The 27,177-nt window shown below is 34.9% G+C and overlaps 1 protein-coding gene across 2 annotated transcripts; it reads right to left on the bottom strand.

The window, feature by feature from the left end:
• Positions 1-1,611: 1,611 nt before the first annotated feature.
• Positions 1,612-26,951, bottom strand: LOC106661428 (paired amphipathic helix protein Sin3a). Of its 2 annotated transcripts, none has more exons than XM_014384804.2 (23): positions 26,783-26,951; positions 17,349-17,447; positions 17,154-17,272; positions 16,633-16,710; positions 16,327-16,553; positions 11,735-11,858; positions 11,540-11,673; positions 11,063-11,468; positions 10,838-11,002; positions 10,187-10,555; positions 9,420-9,849; positions 9,119-9,333; positions 8,768-9,046; positions 8,548-8,691; positions 7,322-7,547; positions 5,706-5,962; positions 5,458-5,641; positions 5,213-5,376; positions 4,921-5,103; positions 4,657-4,857; positions 4,484-4,581; positions 4,275-4,401; positions 1,612-2,209 (listed from the first exon to the last, which is right to left on the bottom strand). In XM_014384804.2, the coding sequence occupies exons 2-23, from the start codon at positions 17,425-17,427 to the stop codon at positions 1,946-1,948; spliced, it is 4,473 nt and encodes a 1,490-aa protein (XP_014240290.1). In that variant the 5' UTR covers positions 17,428-17,447; positions 26,783-26,951; the 3' UTR covers positions 1,612-1,945. The 2 variants fall into 2 exon arrangements, with proteins under 2 accessions (XP_014240290.1, XP_014240289.1); XM_014384803.2 differs by lacking the exon at positions 26,783-26,951 and adding an exon at positions 21,308-21,923.
• Positions 26,952-27,177: the final 226 nt, after the last annotated feature.

Genomic DNA, 27,177 nt, shown 5'->3' with positions numbered 1-27,177 from the left:
CAAACTAGCACTCTATATGGCATGCGAGTGCCATTCTTTCCACATTTTTTCTTTTTGTGGCCTAGTTTTGAAATTATTAGTCACCATCATCAGTGTATGTGTAAAGATTTTAAAACAGACGTCAAAAGTAATTACTGTCAGTGATTTTGAATGACGCTAAATTTAAAGAAAAAGTTAATATAGGTCACGCGTTTCTGATATTAGTTTGTCAGAAGGCCGGTAAGAGGTTTTTACTGAAAACACAGCATCAAAGGAAAAAATGTTTATCACAAAATTATCTTGAAAGTGAATATGACGTTAAAATGGGCATAATTGCTATTTTATTATTACGTGCTAATTTTGTTGTACAATCATTTTAAAAAAATATATTTTAATGTAATTAATTTAGTATAAAATGAAAATAATTATTTTGTTTCAAGCTTGGACAAAACCGCATGTTTCATGTGAAAGTCACATAAGGACCAGATTAACCAAATGGTCAAGGTTGGTGCTACCCTTCTGGGCAGTTAGGGGTTGACACGATTGATACTAGTTGAATTGACCTTGGTCAGTTACAGTTAGTTTATGTGTCAAAATCAGTGCCCAGTGATTTGTTAAAAGTTGGATTTTGAATGCAGCAGTCGGTTGAAAAATGGAGACGAGTGGGTTAAGCCTTTGTCAGATTTTTATAGAGCGAGCGAGCTTTAGAAGGAAAGTTGGATAAAGGCTTAAACACCTCCTTTGTGGATTTTAAGAAGATAATAAACATTGTTTTTTTAAATGTGAAGACCTGGATGACTTTTTAGCATCCCAATAATGGATTCCTTTAAAAAAAAATAAAATAAAAAAATCCTGACTGATCTTTGAATACATCCTGAAATACTTTTGACCAAAAGAACCCTACTAATATTACTCATTTTATAAGTAAGTCTACTGTAAATACAAAAATCAATAAAATAAGTTTAAAAATATAGGAAAAATTAAGAACAATTCAAAATTTGGTAAAAAAGGTAATTTTTAGTTCATAACTATACAATACAGATATAATACACAATGTAGTGTGCGTGTGCAGTGTATACACACGCACTCAACATATTTATAACAAAAAAATATAGTATACATGTACAAAATTTAATACAAGGCAAAGTTACAAATTTTAATTTTATTTATTCCAATACATTTGCTTTGTACAAAAATTTGTTATTGCTCTTTTGTTTTATAATTTATCTCCTCTGCTTTCTTAATGAAAATATTCACTTTCACACTAAAGAATGGTCATTTTGCATCTTTGAATTAAATTAATTAAATATCTACAAAACAGAAATTTTACTGCATTCAATGCAATAAAACCACTTCTTACAAATAATTTGCATATAAACAATAATACAATAATTACAAAACCGCAGCTACATGTTAAAAATTGTCTTTATGTACTGGATTTCTTTTCCACACAAACACTAGATCACATCAAGTTTGTATTTTTTTTCTCTACAATATAATATTATTTTGTACTTTCTCATATTTATACAATAAATAAATAAATACTATACAAGATTTATCAGATACAAGCTGGTGAGAATTACTGGATCTTAAATTGTCTTTCTTCTTACTATAATAAAATAGTTCACAATATCAAAAAGTATTAAATATAAACTGCCTAATTTATCTTCCCATCCAATACTTCTCACCATATCTGAGACACCGTTATACACACACAAGGCAGATAATATTCTTATGTATCTCAAAAGAGTGAGAGCAAGAGAAGAGAAAGGAAGGAAAAGAGAAAGGTATAACAAGGAGGGGGAAGGAATGTCGACCCTAGTCTTGAAATTGGTAATCCGAAATGGGCATAGGAGAGGAAATTTGTAAAATAAATTATGTACACATTGTTGTAGATTCATTTTGTACATTAAGGTCCATATAAAAGATGAGGTAGGGTGTTATTTACAAAGGGAGTGCCCAGGGCTTACAGTGGGCTCGGAGTGCGGTCACTCTCCGCTTGATTAAAAAACTGGACGGTATATTGCATGTAAGGCCGGTAAGGAGCCCTTTTGTTGCCAGGATCGTGCGATATCTGCGTTGTCCTACAAGGGTGGATATCGGTCAAAGCCTTTCCCGAAAACCACTTTGAACACATCTCGTTAGCCTCACGTCCCACATGCAACCTTGCCCACGCCGAGTGCCATGAGGAAAACCTTGAAAACATCCGCCTTGAAAGTCGACAGTGACTCTAAAACAATGTTTAAAATTACAGATTATTCAATGAACAAATATGATCAGTATTGACATAATTAAATTTTAACAATAAGGATTGCCAAGAAACGACTTTCATAAGTTGTTGATTCTATCTATTCCTCTGCACTAGCAGGAAAAAATTTTACCAGGGGTACTTGGGTGGTTAGGTTCAAATAAAAATGGCCAAAATTAGAATTCTCTTAATCCATTCAGAAATCAAGCACTTGCTTCCCCAGTGAGGTACTGAAAGTGTACTACTCACCCCTACCTTCACTAATGCACTGTGAGCACTACTCAGTAAGTTGGTTAAAACGGTAAACAACAGCTTTGTCTAAAAGCAGTAGAGGAGTCGGTGGCCACAATGGTTTAAGGACAAAGTGCTCATCACTGTAAGGTGAAGGTCCCAGTTTGAACTCCAACCCCTGAACTCGAACCTAACATGCTTACAAATGGGATTTTTTTAAGCCCTGCCCCCCAGGGGTTGATATATGACCTCTGCTGTTGTGAACCCCATAAAAAATAAAGAAATAAATAAAATTAAAAAATAAATACCATACATTTATTATTATTAGTCAAGTAATAAATAATTTATTACTTGGGTTTCTTTTCAAGAACTAGACAATCATCAAACCAATTTTCTTTTTATTGATATCCAGGCATCAGTCTACATAATAAAATAAAAAATTTATATCTTAAATTGTATTTTTTCCAATAAACATATGTATTGTTATTTACCCAGGCCCTGAATATGACCTGAATAAAAGTCGAAACATTGGCAAAAAATGAAAAAGGTGTTTTTCTAAACCACCTCATTCTTCACTGCTACTCACAATTTCAACAAATTATGAAACAGCAGGTAAGAAACATAATAAAAAAATGTGAATATTTTATACAAACTATTTATATAACATTAATTTTAATAAAACTTTGAAAAAACAAGATACCTAGTGTTTCTCATTATAGTAATTTAAAAGTTTTTATTAAAATTAATGTTACATAAATAGTTTGTATAAAATAGTCACATTGTTTTTTGTTATGTAGTCTGATACCGCCGAAATCGATATCAATAAAAAGAAAATGAGTTTGATAGTTGTCTAGTTTCAGAAAAAAAAAACAAAAAAAAACGAAGAAATCAAAAGTCAACAACCAGAGAAGAGTAAAAAATAATTTATTAGATTTTACTAAATGTAATACTTTAGTATTTTTCCAATATTAATTGTTTAAAACTTTCTATTGTTCTTTTGTTAGATCTGCACTTTTTCCAATAGTTTTCCAAATTCCAAATTCTCCACTCTCACTAGCACTAAAAGTAATAACTTAAACAGCATGAACTTCCTTCTTAACGTGAAGAGAGTAGAGTGTGATATAATGCCTTCATTAACTTTACAGAGGTAGGGATGAGTGCGATATCACACTCTCAGTATGTTCATACAGGATGAGTACAATATTATCTATCCTTACATGTGGTGTTTAGTGACAGTTAATGATTACATGGAGATTGTGAGGTGTGGGCTGGCTAACGCTATTGACTAACTCTCACTAAACACCACACAATTTAAACAATGTTTATAAATCCCAGGCCCTGAAGATGATCTCAATAAAGATCGAAACGTTGGTATGATAAAGAAAATGTTTTTCTAAAACCTATGTCACACCAGACTGCATCTCACGATTCAGTTACACATTAAGTTTTTGTTTCATCTAAATGTAAATTTAAAATGAGACCTGTAATTTCTTGTAATACCCTAAAATGCTGCGCGGTGCATCATGGGGAAAAACAATCTTCTGACTCTCAGAGCATGCACCCTCACAGTGCCTTCATAAAGTTAGGGATGAGCATGTGATATGCTCTAAGTACCTCACTTGAGTAATGAATAGTGCTGAGCGCCCTGAATGGGTTAAAAAAAAGGTAACAATAAAAGTTAAAAAAGTACATCCATCACAAGGGAAACACAATAAACAAAAGAAACTATTTCTGGCAGTCTGACAAATTTTAAAGGATGATAAGAGAAATAACAGAAACATGTAATTCAATTTAATAAAATAGTCGACAAACTCACCTCTCTTGCTCTAGCCATAGCTCCGTGTTTAAAAAGAAAGCTCTCCTTTATTGCTACATATACCTTTTTATCGTTATTGGAAGAACCTAGACATTTATCAGTTCCTCTGCTATCTCCTTTTATAGTCCTGATGATAACAAATGAAATATTAAAAATATATATATTTATAAAAACGAGGCTTATTATGTCGGGCAAAATGTTATTCTTACTTGTCATCTAGTTTGTTTTCTCTCCATTTCCGTTGGTTTAAATTCCTGATCAAGTACACCGCTTTGCTCCACTTCTCCCTGTCATTGAGGCTCACACCCTGAAGAAATTAGTACAGGAATGAACTAACAATAGTTTTCAAGTTTGAACTTATTTATTATCAAAACAACCTTACCGAGTCCGCTTTGTCAGAGACAGACATCGACCCTGTATGACGTGAAACTTCCCGTCCTGAGAATTCATTCCACTTCACAGATCCTTCGCTGCCCTTAGACCTAGAAACATCAGAGCATTCGGCTCTTCCTCCATTATCCTCTTCCTCTCCGTCACCCTCGGTGTCCAGCATTTCCAGTGTGATTTTGCTTTCCTTCTTGTACTAGAGGAAGAAAAAAGGAGGATTATCATTACGAAATTATCAAGAAAAAAAATCAACACTTACAAAATACATTTTGTAACAGCTATCACCAGCGAGACAAGATGACACAGCCTTATAATACGCAGCTTCTGCGCCCAACCTTGAGTTGGCAGTACTACAAAGCCCTCCAGTGCTTCCTTTATTGCTGAACCTCATATGCAACTCAGTACATTCGACACAGTTTTCTTCGGAAACGAGATGTTGAAGCTTAAAAAATAAAATAAAAATAAAAAAAATGAGCCATTAAACAAAGATCAGGACTCACATAAAACAAAAATGAGTGATTCAACTAATTGTATAGAGAATAAAAAATCACCTGTCTCACAGCATAAGAAACTATTCTATCTAATGTAAATCCAATGTAAGCATGAATGCCGAACATGTTTCTCAGCATATCCTCGTATGTTTGCGGGTCTAAACTACAATCCAGCACACTCTTCACCATATCGAGCATGACGGCATAGCAGTCTTGACAGTGTTCTGAAAAGGTAATTTGAAATTTTACAATTGATTTCAATGCATGTGGTGAGGAAAACGAGTACCAAATAAAATATTAATTACCGTTTGGTTTTAATCTAAGTGCAACTGCTGTAGATTGCCGCCGGTTTAAACTGTTTATCGCCTCTTCCTCTGCAATCTTAACCGACCGTTCAGACATTTTTGCCAATCTCTCGCATAATATCTGATGCAACCTAACGAATAGGTACCAATGGTTGTTGCCGTAAAACAGAGAATATGACTCATCCTGCAAAAAAAAAAAGTGAATATGAAAATGTGATAAAAGAGATCATGAATGTGAAAATTCTCACATGATTGTGGGGATCGTGTTTCTGTTTTGTTAAACCATCCTTTTCATCATCATCGGGCTCCTGTTTGATGTCAATAGCCATTTCTTCAGTAGAATTCATATCTGAGGACGGCTCTGGCAAGTTCTTGGGAGCAAGTTCATGCACCGGTTCGCTGTTGTTGTTGCAAGTTGGCGATGTAGACTCCTTGCTCTTGCAAACACTGTTGACAGTCGTCCCATTGTTCTCTTTATTTGTTGAAGGGTCGACATCCATTTTGTCTGGAATAATAAATTTACGTTCAACTATCCAGTGTTAGGTAGAAAAAAGATTGAGATTGAAATAAACAAATAATTATTATTAATATATTACACTGAAACAAAAGACTAAAAATTATAAACTAATGAATGAAAATTTATAATTTCTGTATTTTGATACTTAATTTTAGAATTACTTATTTTGCCAAATAATTTGCATTATGTGGTGGGTCAACCAATTTTCACATATTTTTTCCTAACACTTCCTTCTTCTTTAACTAATGGGCTCATCACAACATGACTGGGCTCATTTTATTCACGGTTTTCTTGTCAACATTTTGATATAACTTTTATTGCAAATAGTTATTTTAAACGCTGTTCAGTGTTAAAGAACTATCTGAAAATGCAAACCAAAAAATTTCCTAAGTCCTTTTTATCTCAAGAACGGCTTAACTTATTCACTTTTTTTTTTACTAATGGACATTTCGCTAAAACCTGCCCCTAATTAACATCATTATTATTTTTTGTCAGGGCCTGAATTTTATTTCCAAAAAAACTCTAGACAGAACCTTTAGTTTGTTTTACTTATTCAACTAAAAAAATAAGCAATTCAAAATATTGAACAGAAACTGAGAAAAAGGAACACTAAGGTAAAAAACATGACTTTTCACCAGAGGATTATTAGTTTCCATTCGATTTTTCACTTTTTGAAGCTGCACAAGTACTGCTGATGCTGATACATTTCTGCTAGATAGCACAGTTTAAATTATATTGAGATTAACCATTCTTAAACGCCATTCTGATCTGTGAATATTTTAATTTTTATTTTAAACAAGCACTTCCGGTGCTCGAAAATTGCCACCGATACAGAAAATGTTTTAGTTTCATAAAAATAAAAATACATTAAAAAATGACTTTTTTAATGCCAGCATTGGTTAACCCTCCCCATTGTTAAAATTAAAAAATAACTAAGGGTTGTAGAGGTTTAAAAAAAAAAAGAAATCATTTGGATACCTCCGATCATCCTAGCTTGCTTAATGCCACGTGCATTTCTCCACATCAGGTGTGATTGTTTATAAGAAAAATACTGTGATGTTAAAATGTAAATTATTATGAATTATTTAATAGCATTTACCTAATATCGACCAGACATCTATTTTTTAAAAATATTTTTTCAATCACTTTCATAAATAATATAAAAACTAATTTCTGTAGGCTTGTATCTGTCTTTTAAATCAAAACTTGCCAACTTAAAAGTTATCATAAGCCTTTTGGTTTTTTGTAAGGAGTCGCAAGTGATGAAAGTTTATCAAGAGCAACTTCCATGTATCAATAACTCCAGTTTTTCTGCATTCGCATTGTTAAAACTTGTATTAAACATACCATTGTCTCGTTCATCATCGCTCAAATCCTGCCGTGGATGGTGGAAAAGGTCTGGAAGGAAGTGTTTCAGCAATTGCTTTATCCTCGTTTTGTCCTGTTTGTGGATAGCCGTCTGACGCTTGACGTGGTGAATGAGAAGGTTGGCCGCATCATCAAGGACACTCTTATCACTATAGTTCAGTACAAGATGGGGGCCTGTCCTTTCACCGTCACCATTCTCATTCCTCTGCAACATAGAAATAATAAACCAATCATTTCCATCTTTTTTTTTTTTTTTTTTTTTTTAATTTTGAATTGTCTACTCCGTACCTGACCTTAGAACAAGCTTGAAAAGCTAAGGTCTTATCAAAGTATTATTAATCTAAGGAGCATCATTGATAACTGCATTGATCAATATTTAGAACAAGCAATGTTTAACTCCTGGGCATTGTTATATTGAACAATTTTCTAATGTACTCCATATTTTAACTTAATTAAGAGTTTTTAATGGTGACAATTTTTTAGATGTACGTATGTTTACTAAAATTTCATAAAAATGGGCACCTCACTGCCCATTCACACCTCACATTCTCGGGATTTATGGTAAACAGTATTTATTGCCATTTGTCAGTATAGATACCTGAAATTAATTTCTGTGATAAATATTTCTGCATTTTTTGGTTGTTTCCTCTTTTTAATCAGTCAGATGTACATTTATGAATATATTTAAAACAAATTCTAACACAATAACAACTTAAAAATATTTTTAAAACATGTAATAACAGTATCACAAGAAAAGAAAAACAAGCTAACAGGCTTTGTAGCAGATCCTAATTAAATCCCAAGTGTACAAGCCCAAAATCTTTTTCTTTTTTTTAATTTTGAATGAAATTTAGCTTAGTAAGTTCAAAATTATAATAAGCTGCTACATAAATTTTCACATAATTAATAAACCATACAGATAAATAAATAAATGTTCTTTTTTATAATCCGAATATCTCTGGAATGGTGTTTCTGTTTATAGTAGTTTTGTCAAACCCCACTCCTACTGGACATAAAATACATTTCAAAGATTATTTAACACATTCAATTAATACTTTTTTAAATTTTTGTTAGTTAATTAGTCAATTAAACAATCATTGGAGCAAGTGTCATGTAAAATTTTGAATTAAAAAAAAAAAAAAAAAAAAAAAAAAAAAAAAAAAAAAAAAAAAAAAAAAAAAAAAAAAAAAAAGGAAAACACTCACCTCATCATAAATTACTTCTATTTCGTTATAGAGAGATTTGGAACGGAGAGTTTTAAGATCATTTTGTTTAAAATTAATTCCTTGGTGATCTAAAGACTTGAGATAAAACTTTTCATTTTGGTCTCTCCACGTTTTGTTGAAACCCTGAAAAAAAATTAAATGAATTTTGTCCTCATGCACAATCAAGTTTTGTAATGAGCAGAAATGGCCCAATAAGAACCTTTTGAGCTTGTCGCCATTCTATTTCTTTGGCTTTCAACCTTCGTAGAACAACAGGTACAACGATGCTTGGGCTCTTTTTAAGACCTTCTACAACATCCACAGCCTTATCACCATATATCCTACGAATTGCTCTTATATGTATTGTTGGTGATGAACCACCAAGAGTGTCATCTAACCTAAATTTAGACAGTTCCTCGGAAGACATCCGAGACATCTTCTTTTGGATCCCGTCTAGAACTCTGATTGTAGCCGCGTTACACTCAATAACGAGATCCAACTGAAAATCAATGTAACTATTAATTTTTTTACTTAAAAAAAAAGAAAAGAAAAAGAAAATTTCAATCCCTACCTCAAATCTCTCATCTTCACACCGATATATATACTCTTCAAATTGAGTCTTCCGAGATGTGACAAACGTGCTGTCCTCGCTCCATGTGGGGAAAGACACCCAAGTGTCATTAAGCACCTGTTTGCACAGTAAGGACCTCCCACTACATCGAGGTGGAGGAATTGATTTGGGAAGAGCACAATAGCTTGCTCCTATTCGCTTACAGGAAGAAAAGTCTGAAAGGAAAATGCAAATAAATTACAAATTTAAAAAAAAATTAATACAATTGATTGTGAAATCACTAAAACAATTATACACAAACCTATATCAGCTGTCGACGCTGTAGGTAGAAGATCAGGTCTTGAATCTGTCCCCCGGTGGCTGACACTTCGATGTTCAAAAGATGTTGCGCTTGGGTGAATTGATGGGATCTGTGGTATAGGTAATGGCGTCGGAAGGGTGCTGCCGGTGTGTTGTGGCCCGGGTTGGTGTACCGGTTGATGAGGCTGATGGTGATGCGGATGAGTCTGATGTGACGACGAGGACACCGGGAGTGGGGGAGACCCGGGAGCTCCTCCGTTCCCGATTTCCCCAAGCAGATCTTTAAACCAACTCAGTTGTTCAGAGTGCTTCGCAAGCATCGGTGTTACCAACGTAAGCAATTCTGACTTTGAGATGACCTCTTCGTTGAAAAGAAGTAGACAACGAAGGAAGTTCTCATACACTGACTGGTTTCTTATCACTCTCTTTATCTAAACAATTAAAATTTTAATCAGTGTTAAATGTTAGAGTTAATCAAAATTTACATTATCACAAAAGTCTTAATTTTTAGACTATGAGACATCTCTCATCTCTTTTTATTATTATTGAGATATTTATTAGTCCATAAATCATAATGGTGGAATTATAAGTTTGCTTTTTCTGGCCATTTTGGTCTGCCTATTCTTGCTGTTTCTTTTATTCCTCCCCCCTTCAAATGACCAAAACAGTGAAGATGAGCAGATCATAATGGTTGTTTAATGTTAATGGTCTTTGGTTAGCTTGGATGATAACAATTATTTAAAAAGTAAATAAAAATAAAATGATTACAGGTTCAAAGTTTTCTCCTGAGCTGGGAAAACCAATTGATTGATTCTTCTGCCTCTTTGTCGGAGGTTGGGGTAGAGGTCCTTGGTGCGGAAGAGCCGGGCTGTGCGGGCGAAGGCTGCTGTCCATCGCCCGTGAAATCGTCAGCCTTTCGTTGTTATAAAGCTCAGCGACGTTTCTCTTGTTGGAAATTCCATCACGCCCACTCACCATCTTGCACAAATTTCCTTGCGGAGAAGACTTTGAGTTGTTCAGAGGCTCTCCGCTGCCACCTACTGATGAAATTCTCCCACCTTCGACATTCTGCCCCGAACGGTTACTTCCTTGGTACTTGGAGCTCAGATTTCCTTTTCTTTCGCTGATTTTGGCACCCTTGAAACAAGGATAGTACATAAATTAGTTTGATTTAGAAATAAAAATGAATGATCCACCAATTGTTGATAATAAACAAAACCAATTATGTAATTATAAAATTTAATACTGATTGAATTCCTTCTTAATTTAAGGGTAAATTTTCAGTTTTTCGAAACTAAACTAGTTTATATACACCAGTCTACATTAATGCATTATAAGCATATTAAGTTAAGTTGTATACTTAATGGATAATGATATTGTTGTTAAAATAATTTCTTTCAGAATAAGAAAAGTACTTACGAGTGATGCTAAAGATAGAGAGTTGTGGGATGTAGCATCAGGCAAAAACTGTCCAAATTCAACCAACAGATCATCATGGTTTTCAAACAACTGAGCGACTTGGGAATAAACTTCCGCCTCCGTCAAATGTTTTCCACCAATGCTTATTCCTCCTGTGCTACCGCTCTAAAAACAGCAACAATTATTAGCACACAAAAGAAAAGAAATGTCTGTATTTATTATTACCTTCACAGTTTTCTGCTCTTTCTGGTAAGTATGAAGGATCTCAAGAAACTTCTTGTATTTATCTGGCTGACCTTGAAACCTATTCTTGATCTTGTTTACATAATTGATAGCATGATTAAATTCAACTGGCTGATTGGTGGAGGTCTGCTGTAACTGGACTGCCGAGATGATGCTAGCCTGGTGATTAGCCGTTACAACACTGCTTGCATTGGGTGTCAGCACAAGGCTGGGCATGTTGCTAACGCTTGTTAAGGCAACAGCAGCACCCTGGACAGTGCTTGTCGGAGGAGTCACTGAGAGTGGTAACACGCCACCAGATGTGCTTATTCGGTCATTGACAGCACCTTTTATAGTCACTCCAGCAGAAGGTGTTCCAACAGAAGGATTAATACTTGAATTTACACCACTAAACATCAACAATGTTATTTGAGATTACAATACTTATTATAATATAATAATGCTGAATATTTTTCATACCTGTATACAGTTGATGGCGGTTTTTGCTGATTCGTCACCACTACACTCTGAGACTGGGTTGGTGTTAAAGGAGGTATTTCTGATATTGTTTGTAGTCCTAACGGATTTGACACTGATACTTGCAATGAGTAACCCTGTAAAACATATGTAATTTAATTAACAAATAATTTCCAACGGTGAAAATTAACAACTCACAGTATCGTTTGCTTGAACTTCAATTTTATATCCAGGTGGGAGGAAAGTGTTGAAACCAGAGATTAGTTCTGGGTAACCTTTGAATAGTTGAGACACTCTTGCTATAACTCCAGGAGTATCAATGCTGAAAATAATGGAAAGAAAATTACATCTTGCTCTGTTAATTCGGCAAAGAAATTACTGAAATTAACTAGGTTGGTGATAAAATTCATAGCACTAATTTTTTTTCTAAAATTGTTAAAACATTTGATACACACTTTAAAAATCATGATTGTCTATGCGTCACTGGGTGAGGTGAGCTTACAGGCCAATGATAAAGACATGAATGAAATCACTCTTTTATTATAGGACAATTATAATAAAAGAATTTAGATTAACGAAACTGAGAAGCAAGCCAAAAAAAAATGCTAAGCATAGAAGAGCAATGTGCCAAATAAAATCTGATTTTACATTACAACTAAGCTTTTCCCCCTAGTTTTCTATAAATAAACATTTTAGTATTTTCAGTAGTTGAAGTCTTAGTCCGATGTATCTAATAGAAAACAGTCCAGTCAGTCCAAAAACAATATGACATCACAAGAATAGCACCACACTTTAAGCCCTAAAGATGACCCAAATAACAGTCGAAACATCAGCAAAAAAAAAAAAAAAATGAAAAAGGTGTTTTTCTAAACTATCTTATTCTTGACCGCTCCTCATGACTTCAGCAAATTATGAAACAGCAGGTCACTAAGAAACACACACGCAAAATTTATTTTTGATTTGTGTCGAATTTCAACTTTCCCCCTTGTACAAGTGATCCTTATTCCTGTTAGCACTGTTAAGAAAAGATCTCGGAACAGCAGAGCCCTTTTGAAAATTATGTGGAATTTACAGTGATAATCTGAATGTGTGAGTGGTTCCGACATTTTTGCAATGAGAGACGAATCAATGACCAAGCCTCTTTGTGCAACACTTAACGAGTTTAAAAATGACGACTTAGTTGCAATGGAGGATAAGGACAAATTAAGTATACCAGAGCTTTCAAAGATTTTAGGTTAATCACACGACAAAAGAAAGAAGATCTCTGGGTTATCTGAGAAGCTGCCTTGGGGCAATGAAATCAACACCCACTAGCTCTCTACAGGTCGAAGCCAAGATATCTCCGCTCAGTGTCAGAAGACGAATGTCAGCAGGCAAATTCTTGGCTAAGCGAATTAATGACATCGACCACCCAGTATTGAGAAGCCTTGACAAACTAGCTCCTACAAGACTAACAGGATTAAGATCCACAAACCACCAAAATTTACACCTCCTTCTAGACACACACATGAAATTAAAGCAGTTAGTATTGGGAAACTCGATATTAGAACCTAGGCAATATGCACATTGGAAACCTGTGACTAGGCCGAGTGTGATATTAAATCCAAATCACCTAATAGGAAAGCCAGATGCGATTAATTGCTGCTATGAGAGGCAATTGCAGTTTTATCAAAGTTGTATACACAGATGGGTCAAAGTCAGACAATGGAGCAGGCGCAGCAATAATGACAACAGAAGGAACAGTATCCCAAAAATAGAAGCTTCCAGAAATAACCACCATCTATTTGGAAGAGCTCATTGCTGTACTACAAGCTCTTAAGTATCTAGCCGCAGAAAATCTAAAGCCGGGAATACACTTACCCGATACTACACCATGCGACACTACCTGATGCAAATCCAAACTTTGATTTTCCATAAAGTTGCATTACCCCTGTGCATATCTGCCCTATGCTAAGCCACGCTAACCTACTCTACGCTCTGCAATCCCCACTGTTCAGATTTACGTCGAGTCGCATCAAGTAAAGTTGAAGACAAAAGAACCGGACACTCATATTTTTATTCAAACTACACACCATTTTTGTCGAGTAGCATCAGAACAGGTCACCCATATTTTTTGTAGTTTATTTCAAACTATGTATATGTAATTTTGTCGTTATATTAATTACAACATTCTTATTTTAATATAACCCAAATTAAACGAGATCAAAAATTCACAAGTTTTTATAAAGATTATTTAATTACGATGGTTAGGCAGAAAATTTATCAAAACACCGGAATAACTTTATTTAAAACAATTAAATTTCGCTAACAATTTATTACATGGTTGTGCTCGTAAAATTTAACTAACAATTTATTTCATGGTTTTGCTCAAAATAAGGCATTAAGAACAATAGGGGCGTTGCGATTGTGATACTGACTTGTGACACACGCTGTCGACTATACGTGGCGTGTGCTTGACATCGGATAGATGTGCACACCCTGCCAAAACGTGGCAAGGCGTCAGGTAGCATCGGGTAGCGTTGCATGGCATTGCTGCACCTGGCTTAACACACAACAACGCAGCCATCGTATCAGACAGCCTTAGCGTACTAACGGCTTTAGAACATGCTAAAACTGAAGAAAACCTACTGATAGAGGAAATACTAGGGGTAGTTGCCGAATTGAGGAAAAATTAAGTAAAGTTCACTTCATATGGGTCAAAGCACACGATATGAATAAATACAACAAGGAAGTAGACCTATTGGCAAAAGATGCTGGAAAAATGGAAGCCCATTTAAATTGATAACATCATGCAATATCAAAGCACACATCAATAAAATGGCCAAACAAAATTGGCAACAAGAATAGTCGAATCTAAACGAATTAAAGGGAAATATTATGCAAGAATCCAACCTGCCGTTCCCTACAAACCATGGTTCCACAAACTGACTAGACCAAGGAACTTTTTCACTACCATTATCAGGCTTAGACTTAACCACAACCAACCTCCACACCATCTAGCAGAAATATCCCTCATAGAAAATGCAAATTGCGAATGAGACGGAGAAGCATATGCCGACCCGGAACTTGTCATATTAATATGCCCTAGCAGAAACAAAGGTAGAGACGAATTATATGAGAATTTAAGAAAGCCTGGAGTAGTGTTCCCAACAAATATATCAATATATTGAGCGACACTAAAAATATACCAGTATTGGACAGCATAATGACCTTTATAAAAAAGAATGACATCAAAATATAAAAGGCAACAATAACATGTATTAAAAATAGATAGTAAATTCTATAGTCGGGTGTCGGTGATGACTGGGGGGGCCCTCAGTTGGTGTCGGGTGCCTCGTTGGGCTCTGCAGAGGTCGTGGGCGCATTTGCCCTGGATCTCAGAGGAGATGTGGTCTTTTCCACATAACTATTGTAAATGGTTTTGTCGTCCACATCTTCTTGAAAAGACCTGATAAGACTCGAGATGCAATGACCCCTCCTGGCACTCATCTGGTGCCCGGTTGTGGCCGGGCTGCTCCCCCGAGTTTCACAGACACCAAAGGAAAACACAGGCCGATGCATTGAGGCAAAGAAAAAAAAAGTTATGTTGTGAAACGATTCAAGTGTTCCTCATGAATTGTCCCTGTGGAACAAGGAAGACCGCATAATTTGTTGCATTAAAAGTGGGTTCTTTACAATGGTTAACCCGAAGTAACTTTTACATGAACAATGAAACGCTGCTATCAATGTAGAATATTCGAGTAATAATTTCTTGGGAGCTGTTACTATGCAACTAAACCCTTACGACAAAGGTACAGTGTACAGTTGGAGTGTCTTGGGTCAGTGTTGAAGGAAAAATGTCTAGCCCTAGTTAACACCAGGCCTCACACAGCTGCACTTAGAATAAAATCGCCGAGATAACGATGACCACTTAAAAGGTGACCACAGAATGAACACAAAGGCTCTGAAAATCAGACTTGCAGATTTCCTCTCATATGTCATCAAACTTTTTACAAAAATAGGTATCTGCTGCTAGAACATTGGCAATATGTTATAGAAACCAAAGGATTTTTTTTTCATCTGAAAACCGGAAAAAACCTATGTAAACACCTAATATTTATACTGGTAATTGGATATGTTTTTAAAATAGTTTTTAGTTAAAATTAATTAAGGTTTTTAGTTTAAATAAGATAAATAATTGGTCAACCGGACCACGAAATTAGTGAATTTAATAGTTTTTAGTATTGAAATCAAACAATCTTGCAGATGGCCTTCCAATTTTTTCAATACTTTTGATTAGATCTAGGTTAGTTCCTGTTCTTTCTGGCTTGCTTGGTCTCATTAGTTTTGTCTATCAAAAATGTTGGGTCCTCATGAAGAAATGCCACTATTACAACAGGAGAACACAAAACATTTTTAATAAAACAACTAATGAAACTAAAAGAGAAATGTGTGTCAATAAATGACTGAAAAACACATTAAAGCCACACATATATTTTTTTAATATTTACGCTTAGAGCTTGAACAAGCTAAAATACTTAATTTTCATTACGAAAGTAATTGTAACTTAGGTATAACTACAACTATCTATGTATAGTTTAAATGCTGGAACATTTAGTATTGAATATAAATAAATGGAAAAATCCTAAAACCAAATTATTAAAAACCAAGACTCACTTCAAAACTTAGAGAACTTCAAAGTAACATTTGACTGTATAAGAACATTAAATCTCTACACTACAGAAATTATTAAAAAAGTCGTCTGACTTTGAATACACTATTTAGTTATTAATGACTGTCATTTTTATTACCACTGAGATTTGAATTCTTTCATTATCTCCAAAAAATCATTGTAGACTTGAGGCTGAGAGTTAAATTTGTATTTGACCTGGTCAAGGTAAGATAAAGCATCTTCCACCTTGAGTCTTTGGAATTGCGCCCCACCACTACTGCTTGTACTTGAAACAGTGGGAGGTGTGCCGCTGCCTCCACTGCTCCCACCTAAGTTTCCTCCACCACCCCCACTAGTTGTACCGACCTGGAATAAAATGAAAAAAATATCTCAATTAATTTTATAACTTTTTTGGGTTAATTTTGGCAAAATCTTCATGACCTACCTTTCCATGTCTAATATGCGACTGAACAAGGATCCCTCCATGAGGAGTGCCCCCCTGAAGACCTGAAGAGCTTTGAGTCTAGAAAATATTTTCAAATCATTTATACTGTGATAAGTTTAATTTGATAAGGAAAATAACTTATTAGTATTATGTAGTAGTATATTAGTACTTTCAATTTAAATTTCAAATTGAAATATTTTTTCATTTATTGACATAAAAAAAAATTCTAAACATAATTTACATTTAAACCATGCAAAATCGAAGACAATCTAATTTGTTATCCTTAAATAAAGCAACTTTAACATACAAATAAAATGACACTTATTTCAGTCACCACCACTTAATTATTAAAAGCTCACAAAAATTTGTAACATAATTTGTTCCATCAAAATGAGTTTACAAATATAAACCGTTTTACAATAGTTCTAAATTTTTTTTAAATTTATTTATTGTCTTTTGTAAGCAGACAAACTGTTAAAAGCAAAACAAGTTAAAGGATAAATGGTTAAACAAAAACTTACCTTTATAGCTGTGATAGAAGGCATAGTGGCATAGTTTGTTTGAATCTGATACTGTTGCACAGCTGGAACTTCTGACTTAATTCCTTGACTGGTATAGTTAGTTTGGACAATGTTTGGGGCTGAAAAACAATACAAATACGTTGTTTTATCACTACAGTAACTTATGTTTTTTTTAAATATTTTTAAATGTATTACCTGTATGCGGAGTCCGTTGTGTAAGTATTGCCGGGGTTACCCCGTCTACCTTCGTTGTTTCTTCGACCCTTCGCTTCATTTCAACACACACCGACCTCCCTTTAAAACAAGAATACATTAAAAAGCTGTTCATCACAAAATTAAATGTATAATCAACATTAAATTAAGGTATAAGGATTATCCTAATTAAATATCGCACCAATGGTAAATATTCTTTGGTATTTTAAAATTTGATGTGAAGGGTTGGGCCCAGTTAAGATTAAATCGCTCAATAAAAGTTTATGCATTGGAATTTTGAAACAAAATAAGCTTATAAATGTCCAAATTCTAGTAATATGTCTTCAAGCCGGTTAAACACAATGTTAAAAGTTCAACAGCAGAGAGTTACCATTACAATTTTAATACAGAATCGAGTTATTCAAATCTGTAATATCAGAATCATAAGATTTTAACGTTTTTTACATGTTTGAACCATTTTAATAATCTATAAACTTAGGAAAAAACGCTGAACAACGTAATACAAATTGAATAATTATGTACCTTTGTGGCATTGCAAATTTAAATTTGTTGTGCCAATATGTAACAATTTGGAACATGAAACAATATAAATATTTGCTGTTGTTTTCCCATCTTCCCAGTTGTTTAATGATCTCTTTAAATTTTATATGGTATCTTCAGGCAATCACATCACAAATGACAAAAGAAAACGTCACGACAAAAACATTTGTATCAATTTTGAGATATTATAATAAATATCAACCTTATAAGTTTATATTTATAAAAACAGAAACCAAGATAGGTGGGTGGCTTTTCTATTATTATTTATTATTAGTAATTACTAAATTCACTAATTTTGTGGTCTGCTTGACCAATTAGTAATTACACTTTTATTACACTGACAGACAAAAAATTCTGTCCTTGTACTTGTAAATGTTTTGTTTTTTTAATTATTATTTTCAACATTTATTTCATTTTGTTTACAAGATCTTCCTACTTTTGAGTATATTTTGTTTCAAAAAGTAAAAATAAACAATAATTGCCCAAGAAATTAAATAAATTAATAAAGATGATTTTTAGTTTTTTAATGACACGTGTTCTTCCTCTTTCATTGAGACACATTCATCCTCTTTGAAACACACCTTACATATTTTCTACAAGCTGTGAAATGTCCAGTTGAACCAGATTAGCCCATTTTTCATGAAGAGCACATTCAAGATTCTGAAATGAACCTGAAAGGGTTCTACAAGTTCTTATTCATTTCCGGAGCATATCATACAGGTTCGATAGGATTTAAATCAGGAAAATACTCTAGCCAGGTTAACACTAATGTTGTGGTCTTCCAGAAAGGATTAGACTAAGTGAGCAACACGTGGACTACCTCCTAAGTATGGGATATTGATGTAATCGAGGGGATAAGCTACACATGAGGTTCCACATAGCGAGCAGATGTGACGAACCAGCTCTGTACGACACCCCATTGATATACCTGCCCCAAACCGTCAAAGACCCACCTTAAAAGGATCTGGTTCGGGGAAAAATATTATCCTACATCACTCGTTTTATCACCATGAAGCATTCTGGAGACTGTACAGCAAATCTGGACTCATATGTAAAAAGTACAGCTGACCAACAGTTATCGACAAAAGTTCTGAGCTTTAACTGTAAAAGTTACAACTTTAAGCTGTAAACCCCCATGTGTTCAGATCAATTCAGGTCATCTGACGGAGAGAAAAGTTTTCCCCCCTTTGAACTGTTCATTGAAATATTTATGCACCACAGGCACAAAGGCACACCAATATTTATGCACCATCCCTAACCATCCACCAAAGGCACACTACTGTTGTAGATTGCTAGGTGAAATTATGATAATATAACGTGATTCCTGAAGACCCCATTTAATATTAAAAGAAATATAAATATTGTTTATAAATCTGGTCAACAATTAAAGGAAAATTCAGCTAAGCATTATAATACTAAAAATCAGTTGAACAACAAAAATAACGGCATGAACAAAAACCCAGACCAACTGCTTAATAAATAAATGATTTACTACATAACAATTTGACATAGTTTTAATCGTACCCTTTTAAATACGTGTGATCTTTGAAACAGCACCTGACACTGTGGTAGTTGATACTCAAGAGAAAATATAACTTTTAGAACATACACTTCGCAAAGAATTCCAACCAACAATATCAAAAAGTAAGGAAAGTCGTCAATGTTTTCATTTAAAGTAATAATTGGAGGGTTTCATCATCTGCATCGAATAGTATTCGATGAAAATTCATCCCAGTACGACAAATATTCGGTGCCTTTTGGACAGTCTACCTCTGGTTAATACGCAAACACAAATTATAAAAAACATTATATGGGATCTGTGAACTATACCTAATACTGTAGTAGTTGCATATTGATACATAGAGAGTACAACTTTACAGGATAGACTGCATAATTGCTTGACAAAGAATTCCTTGCAAAAATATTAACAAGTAAGAAAAGTTGTTAATACTTTCACTTGAAGTCATAATGTAGTGTCTAACCATCTGCATTGAATGCTTTGAATGGTTTTATTGTTGATTAAAACTCATCACAGTACGACAAATATGTAGTGCCTTTTGTATACCATTGGTAAATAGGCAAAATTATTAAATGAACATTATCTGTAAACTGTGAAACTGCATCTGATACTGTGAGAATTGCATATTGATAGACTGAGTGAATATAACTTTACAGGATACACTTAGCATAATTGCATGGCTAGGGAATTTGTTATTTCCATTGAAGTAAAAATTGGATAAAAATCATTTTGTTTCCCAGTATGGCAGTCACTTTTGAATAGTTATTGTTTTTATTACAACTTATAGGGTTGGTAGTTTTTTGTCTCTAGTGTTGATTGAGTTAATAATTTGTGCTTTTTGACAAGCAGAAATCGAGTACTGTATGTGAAATGATCGGCAGAAATTTTTAAAAATTTATGGGGCCAAATTGACACAAAATCACACGTACGTCACGACCGTCTTCGCCTTCCCCGACCTTCACATCACAAAATTCAGTATGTTGCTCACGACTTTAACAATGGAAAAAATGTGACGTTTTAAGTGGAAAATATGAATATTTCTACATGTTTAATCTTTTTACGTTACAAAATGATAATGAGAAAGCGGTTTGCAAGCAGAAACACTTTTTGTTTTTATAGGCGACTAGAGAAAATAATGAAGTCTCTAGGGTGCCTGGTTACTGCGCGGATCCATATAGGTATGGATTTTTTGTTTTCAATTTTTCGAAAGAGAAAAACGTTATTAGAAGGATTAATTTTTCCCAATATGTTTTAAACTTTCACCAGAGAAAATAAACACAAGGGGAGAGAAAATTGAAGGAAAATGCCGAGCAGGGATGTTGGCGGACCTGCTTCCCCCTCCGGACTTTCCGCGGAGAAGTCGACGAATCAATAAGTCAGAGGACTCGAGTTCCCGTGGTCTATTAAAAGGCGGTTGGGTTAGCTACGCTTCCAGGTGGTTTCTCGTCCGAACCGGTGGTCGAATGTTTTGTATTTCCATTTCGGACTGGATTTCGTCCCGGGGGAGCCCGCCCGGGAGGCCGGAGCCGCGATGATACGAGGTGAAATCCGTAGCAGAGCGGCCGAGTTGCGCAGACGTGATTGTTATTTTTGTAAAGGCGCGTTACCCGAGCGAGAGCCGCGCTGTTGTCAAATCCGGTGTTGCACGAGCCGGGAGAATTGGCAACGCAAGGCTAACGTCTCCCAGAAAGAGGAGAGACCGAAAGAAAACCAATCGGCTCGGAAAAGCCGTTTAATAGACGAAAATAAAGGTCGAATGGAAAAATTGAGCTTTATTCGATTATTGAACTAAGAGAAGAATAGAATTTAACTTCATTAATCTATTAAAAAAATGGGAACAAAAGAAACCTCATAATTCAAAAACAGTAAATAATGTACTCACCGATACATGTGTCATTTCGAATTCAGTGACGCACTTATCGTTTTCTTCTATTGAGAACGCACTCCTGTAAGAGATCTACTTCACAAAGGGGCACGGATAAGTTGTTAAAATCGGTCGAAATACTGAAACTTCCTCTCCGATCTCGAAAAGAGACATCCGAGTGGTAAATCCGACCCGGCGGGACGTACGGATCCGTTATCGCACCGCTCCTCGGGGCTGTGAATATCCGTAAAATATGAAAAGGCGAGAAGAGTGAAAAGAAGGACCGTCCGTCGACATGTAGGCTCGTTTGGGTTTTGAAGTTGTGACTTGTAGCAGAGTGGGCGAGTTCAAAGGAGGTGCCCCCACCTCTACGCCAGCTATAAACTCCTTCCCCCCGAACCACTTCGGCTCGCCCTACCTGAAGCAGTGCGCGTCACCAGATTAGGCACAGCAGAGAACAGCACACTGCACAGGCCTCTCGCCTAATCGAACAGACGGCGTGTAAAAGCGCGTCTCTTCAATCGACTCAGGTCGCTCCATCCTACCCAAACACATAAAACAGTGGGAATCTACCAAAAAATTTCACTCTAATAACAAACCGCACTTTCTTCTTCTATTATACAATTAAACTTTATTATACCTCATCCAGGAAGACTAGTTATACTTTAAAAAACACCTATCACAACCTTAAATAAAAATTACGTAGTTTCCTTCAGCCCAGTTGCCTATTATCTCCTTTATATTCCTAGACTTACTTAACTTAATCAATACAAACATCAAATAAACAATATTAAACCAATTGATATCTTCCTTAAAAAATTGCATCATGGATAACTAAAGTCATCCATTTGCTTGAATCCAAATCGGAAGAACTAGCTAAATTGAGTGTTTTTCCTTCAGTCATATCCGTTCTTGTTACTGGTATGATGGTCCTGGCAAATAGTGTGCGGCTTGCCTTTTGGTAACTGCTTCAACTTTGAAGTAGAAAAATAAAAATTAACGCAAAACCGATTATGTGACCTGTTGATTATATATTAAAATGCTGGATACGAGCATTGATATTCAGTTTAAACTGAATTATAAAGGCGTGAGTGTTTACAACTCAGTTTTTCATCCAGTTTCTACTTTTTTCCTTCAGTTGTGTCAGTTCTTGCTTTTGGTTTTGTGGTTGTTTTGTAAATAGTTTGCGGCATTGCCTTTAGCATTTTTCCTTTTGATGGCTGCTTCAATGTTTGAAGGAAGAGAAAAATAAAAATCAATGAAGAAATAGTTAATGAACTATATGAGCGTGGTGGTATAAACCTGCACCGAGAATTGACCAGAAAAGAAAAAGTCCGTACTTTTCAATAAGTGAAAGAAAGCTACAGCAGATGATGATTTATTCTTGGATCTACTTAGCTTAACAACACTAAAATTTAATGAACTGACTACCCAGAACCGGATATCTACCTAAAAAAAATTGCTCATAGCATGGCAATAATACCAAAGGTCATGCATTTGCCTAAATTCGTACAGAAACTAAACTCAGTGTTTACAGGCAACAACGTTTTTCATCCAGTTCTACATAAATGGAACAACGCTCCCGCTGCAGTCGCGAAATTTTCCAGTGGAAATTTATACGAATTGTCAGTTGACCGAAGATAACTCAGATCCCAAATCTAAGGGCAATTAGATGTGCATTTACTGTGCAGTTACTTTAATTAAGGGTTTTTATGATACGCTCAGTTTATCTGTCAGTATCCTGTCCCCTCTGTTCTCGTTCCAGATAGGAAGAATAAAACATAATGATTAATTAAACTATGATGTGGCTAAACACGCCGAACGTTTCCTGACCAGTTTCTCCATTTTTCTTTCAAGCCATCCATTATCGGAGTTGATTCAAGGAAAAATATAGGCTGTCTTCCATTAAGTCTTGACAACGAATTTCTAGGGGATGAACACATACAAAGCTTAATTACTGTCCGAACTGGGATATACTTGCTTAAGCATCTACAGATAAGAAAGGCCATCCCTCGATTCGACAAATATGGCTTTACCATGGTCCTCAGCCTCTGAGGCAAAAATTAAAAAGTGCAAACCATCCCAAAACAGCATTTTTAAGATATTTAAAGTTTCTTCTCTCTTTCTCTCGCTTATCCAGAAACACTAAATATGGGGGGGTGGCCGCAACGGTTTAGGCGTAGACACGGCGCTCATCTCTGTAAGGTAAAGGTCCCGGGTTCGAATCCAGCGGCCCTGCATTCGAACCCGACATACTTACAAATGGGCTTTTTTTTCAAAAACACCGGCACCCTGAGGGTTGATATGACCTCTACTGTTGCGAACCCTCGTAAAAAATAAAAAAATAAAAAAGATATTTAAACCGGTGCTCCTTCGTATGTTAGGAATCAAACATACCACAAACGACCCCTGATGTGACGACAGTTATTCAAGAAACCTGCGGACGACACCGTAAAGCACTCCAAAATCAACCCCAACCATTATGGAGGGACAGAACGGACAATTCTCCACCCCCTCGGCCCTTGAGTCGACTCAAAAGAAAAAGACGTTCTGGTGTGGCGAATGATAATATAATGTATTATAGAATATAACTCGATTCAACTGTGATAAAAATACTTCATAGAAACACCCTTTTACAGCTTAAGAGTACACTTTTTACAACTGCAACTAATTTAATGGCTACATAAATAAATAAAAAATTGTTTTCAATCTATAACAAACGTTAAACATAAGTAAAATTTGACAGATTGAAGATTTGTTTTCTGTATATTAAAGAATGAAAATGGGCCAAACAAGGTATGGGATTCTGTAAGAATTCAGCATTCATTGGCGATACCACGCAAATAGATAAGATAGTTGAATAAGCGTTTCCATTTAATCTGTAAGTATCAATAACATACAGATTACAGATAGTAGAATTGTTGATGTGGCTAACTAAATAGGCTCTTGCTTGTGTCCATCAAGTAAGACTATTATGCTCCTTACTTCACTATCAACCTCCTGGCTATTTATTTGCTCCAAAAGTTTTCCTAATTAAGTTTGATAGATTACACATTTCTTTCTTAAGTAAGTATTTCTGCCACTCCCGATATTTTCATACTACTATTGGTCGACAATGCTTTGCTGCAGCAGGTTTGTTGTAAGCTCTTTATTATACCTTTTTTCGTACATCTTGGGGTGTTTTTCCACCTTGTTTCCATTCGGAAATTCCCTCCTTTTGTTCCTTCCGGAAATTCCTCCTTGGCCGATTGAAACTTTACAGAGTTCTGATCTTACTGAGGACTAGCTGTTGTTATTATACGTTCCTTTTTCTTCTAGAACACTCACATATTATCTTTTGCCATTCCTAATATTTTCATATGTAGGCTATATTCAGTCAACAGACCTGCAATATACTAAGCTTTTTCCGGCTTTTCTAAGCCAAATCCACAGGCCTGTTGCAAGTGTATTATGATAACGTACAAAGCGGTACTTTAACATAGTGGTGCAACTTCATTAAAGATTATGTACACATATGTAAAAATAATAAATGCCTTGAAAAATTTCTGGAAAATCCATTAAAAGACAGCTAGATTTTCAGGTGGCAGTAAGTCGACTGCATAAAGGGCTCGGAACCATAAGGCAAAAAATTTAAATAATGGAAAAGACAATCTGAAACTTTCAACCGAACCCCTTAATTGGAGAAAGAAGGAAAGCACAGCTCGATTTGTAACTGATTACAGGAGATTTCGATGTTAATCAAGAAAAGGACGAGTCAAGTCAGCACCAATTGCGAGAAGAAATGGATTATTGGATCGGTTTTTATAATACGTATAATCGACAATTAAAAAATATTCCTAAATAATTTTGGCTTATTTTATAAAGGCATATCGATACTATCACAAATTTAAAAGAAAACCTACGTTGTCCCATAATAGAAATTTTTATTTATTTATTACCTAAAAAGTACATAGTGTCAAAGTAGCCTTTCATGAAGTACTGTGTTGATGTACTACCTGAAATATAAGGTGTGTGCATTGAATGTCCAAAACTTAGGCTTTAAGTAGTTTTTCTCTACAAAACGTTCGATAAAAAAAATTCTCGCTTGTATTTGAAAATTTTTGAAAAAATAAAATAAATTTAGAATGTTAAACGAAAAAGACGAGAAATTAAGTAATTTTAAAAAAGCTAAAATTTTATTTAAAATACCTATATTAAATGATGGGTAGGCCCTTGGTAAGAAATGAGAACAACAATTTTCAATAAACAACACCATTGGTTTATTCATGAAAGGTAGATGAACCATAATAGCCATTTTTTTTATACCTCAAAAGTGCATTGGGTGGCCAAAATTTAAATTTAATGAAGTAGTTTTTCTCTACAAAACGATGTAATAAAAAAAGAATATTTTTCTTGTGTTTAAAACCTTTTGAAACAAACCAATAAATTTAGAACTATTATCATGGTAAAATCAATTATGGTTAACTGGAAAGGAAAAATTAGCATCTCCTATACTAGAACAATTTCAAATTGAATTTAACCAAAGCGTTCATTTAGACTTTTTTTTTGTAAATCGAAAAAAAAAAGTGGGCACTTGTTAATAAGTGAGATAAACAATTTTCAATAAACAATACTATTTCTAAACGATTTTGGCTTCATGAAAGATAGTATGAGCCACAATAGCCATTTTTATTTTTTCACCACACCTAAAAAGTGCATTGGGAGGCCAAAACTTTCATGAAGTAATTTTTTCTCTATAAAATCAATTACTCGCTTGTATTTGAGAAATTTTCAAAGATTCTGATAAATTTAGTAGTTATGAAGATAAAATCAATTGAGGTGAACTAGAAAGGAAAAACTGCCATCTTCTATTTCCAGCGCTTTTTCCAAATGAATTACCAAAAGCCGGTACATTACGTGTTTTTTGGGTCAAACGAAAAATTAAATTTACGAAACATTAGTATAGTAGGATATTTAATTTTTATTTTTTTCCCCCGTCTGCGAAGTAAACAGTCGAATGTGAGTGGAAAGGTGTGCGCTGTTAAGTTCTGTTCCTGTTTCACAGCTGGTCCCCAAAAGAGGTCAATAGAATAATCCCTTCCTCCACCGCAGACTTATATTTCACAACGACTTCTTCTTTGTTGGATTTTTAAACACGGATTTTTTTTTAAGACAGAAAGCGCGGTACAAACGCGACGTGGACCTTAGGGGAAAATAATAAATGGGTATCAATCCGACGGTTGACCGACGCATAATACGGTTAGACATTCATGCGTGAACTGTTTTTTTTTTTTTTTTTTCTTTTTAAAAGGGGAATTTCTTTTAATTAATTCCACAAGTTATATAACGATTGTTTAGACAATCGGCCAACTGAATACTAGAGAAATTTAAAAAAAATTAAAATAAAACAAAATCCTTTTTTTGTATTTTTTATAATAAGATGCCGATGAACGAATAACGACATACAGACCCCTTGTAGACCACACAGTGATAATAAACCAAAAAGGTACTTACTCGAAAATCTAGAATCCTCCAGTCGGTCATATCGAGCGTTTTCTCTCCAGGACGAAAGCGTTTTTTGACCGTTTTCCCTTTTTTTCTCAGGAAAATGAAGACGAATTCGAAAGACGGGCGAGTTTTAAGTGGCCAAGACTGTAAGGCATATCTCTGAGCGTCTGAGATTCCGACTCCTTTGCCTGAACTGGTTTTCAATTTCTTATTTACAAAAGTAGATCGGATGTCGCTGAGGCGAGTTTCACATGCGAGGGCGCCTTGAGCTGAGGGCGAGCCGACAGCCAAGGTTGCAAACGATGGACGAAACCTTCCGAGATCGGTGAACAATTTTCAAAAATTGAAAATTAGATTTTATCAAACGTACAGCCTACGTCTTTATTAAGTATAATTTTACA

Source organism: Cimex lectularius, unplaced genomic scaffold (genome assembly GCF_000648675.2).
Source record: "Cimex lectularius strain Harlan isolate CLEC.00 unplaced genomic scaffold, Clec_2.1 scaffold20, whole genome shotgun sequence".
NCBI classification, from domain to species: Eukaryota; Metazoa; Arthropoda; class Insecta; order Hemiptera; family Cimicidae; genus Cimex; species Cimex lectularius.
This window is presented reverse-complemented; position numbering and strand designations above follow the sequence as displayed.